The sequence below is a fragment of the Nycticebus coucang genome, chromosome 9, assembly GCF_027406575.1.
Source record: "Nycticebus coucang isolate mNycCou1 chromosome 9, mNycCou1.pri, whole genome shotgun sequence".
Classification (NCBI taxonomy): Eukaryota; Metazoa; Chordata; class Mammalia; order Primates; family Lorisidae; genus Nycticebus; species Nycticebus coucang.
In genome coordinates this window covers 31,354,505-31,359,504 of record NC_069788.1, presented here as the reverse complement: position 1 = coordinate 31,359,504, position 5,000 = coordinate 31,354,505, and the positions used below count along the sequence as shown (strand labels likewise).

The window sequence follows — 5,000 nt, the reverse complement described above, 5'->3', positions numbered from 1 at the left end:
GTTGTGCTATACACCATAGTCCCCCCCCAAGAGGTGTGCTGTACACCGTAATATCAATATCAATGTAATTCAACTGAAAGATATGTATATTTTCCACTATCCTTATCTTTCAATTCATTTAGGTTGATACTGATCTTCTGGGTTATGGTTCTGATTCCATATTAAGAGGAATTATTTGAATGAACATTTCCCGATCATTTGGAATTACCTACAAATTGTTCACAGAGAATTGTTATAATTACGTGATAGCTTATTAAAATATTTAAATTTTATCAAATTAAATTATTAGCAATCTTTCTAGATCAATTGCTAAATCTCACAGATTTATAAGTAATCACTTGCCTTATAAACATGCTTTGTAATTTAAAATAGTTACAGGTATTGAAGTTCATATATTCTTCTGACATACTACAAGGAATGTAAAAAGTCAGACCTTATGGTTTTACTTCTATTACTTAATTGTGTGACCTCACCTAAGTCCTTAATGTTCCCAGGTCCTCACAAAAGTAATAATATTGTATAGGATGATTTTCTTCAAGGACTGTAGGAAAGGTAGAAATCAGGGGATACATGGGTGGATTATAATATTCACTTAGGGCACTGATTTTCAACCAGTGTGCTGTGAGAAGATCTTAAGCATGTAGCGAAAACTTTTAAAGATCATTAATCAAATTATTTTCAAAAGAAGTTCAAAGTACAGAAAGTGTATTCCTTTTTTAGTCTTTTTTTAAATCAACATAATTTAAATGTGCCACAGAATTTTAACTATAAATTCAAGTGTGCCATTAGATAAAAAAGGTTGAAAAATCCAAACTTAAGAAAAGGAACTGAGGAGCCCAAGCAAATTCGAAGTATCATTCTGATTCCTCTTAGATAGCTTAAAGATACTAAGATACTAGCTGAAATATTAGCTTTCAAGCTAGATAGTTTAGCATGAAAGGTGAGGTAATTATTAGGATTTTCATTGTCTTATACCATGTGTGTGGTAGAATATGCTCTTAGGTGAAAAGAAAGAATAAGCTGTAAGTTATTACAGTGCTAAGGTTGAGAAATGGATTGTTCACATCATTCATACCTAGACAAGTACTAGGATTTGAATCCAGATTACTACATTAGAATGATTAAAATGGGTCCAGTTTCAGTCTTCCACATGTGGCTAACCTTTCTTCCCAGCACCATTTATTAAATAGGGATTTGATTCCCCAGTGTATACTTTTGTTTGATTTATTGAAGATCAGACGGCAATAAGTGGTTGGGCTTATCTCTAGGTTCTCTATTCTATTCCACAGATCTGTATCTCTATTTTTGTGCCAGTAACCAGCATGGAATACTATTCAGCCATAAAAAGATGGAAACTTAAAGTCTTTTGTATTAATCTGGATAAATTAAGGAACATTCTTCATAGTAAAGTATCAAAAGAATAAAAAAGCAAGTATCCAATGAATGCAATACTAACATGAAATCAATAGATAAATAACTACACCTCTGCATGACAGTAAAACACAATTAAATTCAAGTGGGCGGGGGTGGGAGTGGGGGGGCATGGGGGGGTGGGAGCAGAGGAGGGAAAGGAATTAGTCTCTCATCTCAGGGGCATAATGTAAGGGTATACAGTACACCCCCTGGCTAAAGGTCAGAAATACAACTTGAACTTTACATAGCAAACCCAAATAATGTAACCTAATCATTTGTGCACTTTTATTAATCTGAAATAAAAAGATAATATAAAATAAAATAGATTATGTGCAGTGATGTCTCACTGATGTTTTTCAGATGCCTCCTCTTGAACATCTATCTCATTATCAGATATGACAATCCAGATGTACAACAAATATTTTTATTAAGTTAAAATGATATTAACAATTTGATCCACCTATATACATGATTAAAAAAAATAAAGTTCTGCTTCCATTTAGTACATAAAAATCCTTCAGAAGAACTTATTCCTTAATAAAAAAAATCTGTGTAATTTTTTCAGCCCATTAAAGATCTAAAATTGCAAGTTGACTATGTAAAATAAATTCCAAGAGGCAACAAACCTCTCCTAGGAGAAATAGGACACACAAGCTTTTTCTCTTTTATCAGAGCACAGCAGGATAGAGCAGCTGGTATAAAAATGGAGAAGAAAACAGCTGAAAATGTAACGATTTTAAAGAGTGGGGGACTATTGTAAGTTTAGAGTATCTGGGAGATTCAGATATAAAGTACATTAAGATTGGGGGCAGGCCAAGATACCTAAAACAGTCTCTTTTGGTGGCACACAGGCGTGCTAACTTGCCTTTTTGTAGACCCTTCTTTTTATTTTTTATTTTTTTTTTTTGTAGAGACAGAGTCTCACTTTATGGCCCTCGGTAGAGTGCCGTGGCCTCACACAGCTCACAGCAACCTCCGACTCCTGGGCTTAGGCGATTCTCTTGCCTCAGCCTCCCGAGCAGCTGGGACTACAGGCGCCCGCCACAACGCCCGGCTATTTTTTGGTTGCAGTTTGCCCGGGGCTGGGTTTGAACCCGCCACCCTCGGTATATGGGGCCGGGGCCTCACCGACTGAGCCACAGGTGCCGCCCAAACCCTTCTTTTATACAAGGAAGGGTCACTGCGGGTAGGAAGGACATTTTTCCATCCCTGGGGCCTAAGCAAATACCCACGGACTTCAGGAGAGGAGTAGAAACAGAAGCCATCTTTCCCATGACGCCTCCCGCTGTAAGAGTCATACTGAGTGACAAGCAATGCAGCCCCTTTCTGCTGCAGTAGAAACAGAGGCCTTCTTGCCACTGCTCCCAGGTCCAAGTATGATATTCCTCATGTCTGCTCCTGCGGGACAAACAGGAAGCCTTCAGAGTCCATGATTCCGCACTGACACAAAAGCAGAGGTTTGCAACCTTCAGAAGGGAGGGCAAAAAAGATTTGCTGTCGAGAAATCCACATAAAAAAGCCAGAGTTTATTATGATGTGGGAAGAGGCAGAAACGCTAAAAAAAATCCAAGCCCAAAGAGCAATCTTCTCCCCTGACAGGAGGCTGACGGCGAGTGAGAAGAGACGGGGCTCTACGGCCGGGACAGGACAAGAACGTCGCGAGACTTCTATTGTGAAACAGCCCTACCCGGACTCCTGCAACGCCGGCAACGCGGAGGCCAGACGCGAGCGCCGCAGGTCGCCGGGCGCCTCAGGCTCACTCTGACAGGAGGAAGCGGCGGCCTCAGGCTGGACGGGTTTGAGCCCTGTGGAGTCGTCTTCCGGGTTCCTGCCTCCCGCAAGATGGCAGCTGGCGAAGACAAGCGGGTGCTGCCGCGGCTCCCCGACCTCTTCGAAACCGGCAGGCAGCTGCTGGAAGAAGTGGAAGCAGCGACCGAACCCACCGGCTCCCGGCTAGTCCAGGACAAGGTGTCCAAGGGACTGGACCTTCTTCAGAAGGCTGCCGAAATGTTATCGCAGCTCGACTTGTTCAGCCGAAATGAGGACTTGGACGAGATTGCTTCCACAGACCTGAGGTACCTGATGGTGCCAGCGTTTCAAGGAGCTCTCACCATGAGGCAAGTCGACCCCAGCAAACGTCTAGATCATTTGCAGCTAGCTCGAGAACACTTTATAAACTTCTTAACTCAGTGCCATTACTATCACGTGGCAGAGTTTGAGCTGCCCCAAACCAAGAGCAACTCCGCTGAGAATAACCCTGCTGGTTCCTCCGTCGCCTGTCCTAGCCTCGTTGGTATGGCATCTCAAAGACAGGCTAAAATAGAGAGATACAGGCAGAAGAAGGAGGTGGAGCAGAGGTTGTCTGCACTGAAATCTGCTGTGGAAATTGGTCGAGCAGATGATGAGTGTGTTCGAGAATATTACCTCCTTTACCTCCGGAGGTGGATTAGTATCTGCATTGAAGAGATTGAGAGCATTGACCAGGAAATAATGATCCTGAGAGAAAAAGATTCTTCAAAAGAGGCATCAACTTCTCACTCATCTCTCCAGGAGAGGCCTCCAGTGAAACCCTTTATTCTCACTCGAAACAGGGCTCAAGCCAAAGTATTTGGAGCTGGTTATCCAAGCCTGGCATCCATGACAGTGAGTGACTGGTATGATCAGCATCAGAAATGTGGAGCATTACCGGATCAGGGAACAGCCATGACAACATCAGAGTTCGGAAGAGCAGCCCAGCAACAGGAAGAACAAGAACAAAAGGAAGAAGACGATGATGACCAAACACTCCACAGAGCTCGGGAATGGGACGACTGGAAGGACACCCATCCAAGGGGCTACGGCAACCGACAAAACATGGGATAATCTTCCCACAACACCACAGGACTACCAGGCCCTCATCCTTCTCACCAAGGAAAACTGTGTAGCAGTTTTCCGCTTCCTGGGCTCCTGCTTTAGCTGTGTACAACGAAAGTAAAGAGGCTGAAATCTTTTTTGTATTGAATAAAGCGTCAAATAATTAAGTGTGTATTTGTACGCCTAGATGATGAGCCAGCAATCTGGTTTTGGTATTATTCTCCTCATCATGGTGTAGTCCAATTTCTTACGTGCAAAAAGCACTGAGAAATGGCTCTGTATAATCAATGGCTGTATGAATTCTCTTTAAAAAATAAAAGTCCCTCCTATTAAGTGAACCTGTATAGAGTAGCACAACTAATTAAAACAATACTATTAATAGAACCCAGCCTGCTCAGCTTCTAACTAAATTGACACATCTCCCGTACTGACAATCTGACATAATATTGATGCATATTTCTATGTGTAAATATTGTTTCCCTGCATCTCTGTTGTTCTTTTATATACAAAGTCTGTCAGTCAAAAAATACACAACATGAATACTGCAAGAAAATAATTACCTATTGTCAGGAGATAAACCAGTCCATGGAACCAGACCCAGAGATAAATTAGGCATTAAAACTATCTGACAGGAAATTTAAACATAACTCTGATTAATATGCTAAATGTTATGCTGGAAATGGGAATAACTTCATGAATATATCAGGAGTTTCAATAGTTGTAGGGTTAAGAAA

At 41.5% G+C, this 5,000-nt stretch overlaps 1 protein-coding gene across 2 annotated transcripts; it reads left to right on the top strand.

Moving 5' to 3' along the window:
• Positions 1–3,255: 3,255 nt before the first annotated feature.
• LOC128594314 (immunoglobulin-binding protein 1-like) lies at positions 3,256–4,275 on the top strand. Of its 2 annotated transcripts, XM_053603002.1 has the most exons (2): positions 3,256–3,740; positions 4,017–4,275. In XM_053603002.1, exons 1-2 carry the CDS (start codon positions 3,256–3,258, stop codon positions 4,273–4,275), a joined length of 744 nt encoding a protein of 247 aa, XP_053458977.1. The 2 variants fall into 2 exon arrangements, with proteins under 2 accessions (XP_053458977.1, XP_053458976.1); XM_053603001.1 differs by having other exon boundaries at positions 3,256–4,275.
• Positions 4,276–5,000: the final 725 nt, after the last annotated feature.

What these genes read in the sequence shown, in the direction of transcription:
- LOC128594314 (XM_053603001.1), top strand. Translation starts at nt 3,256, where the DNA reads ATGGCAGCTGGCGAAGACAAGCGGGTGCTGCCGCGGCTCCCCGACCTC.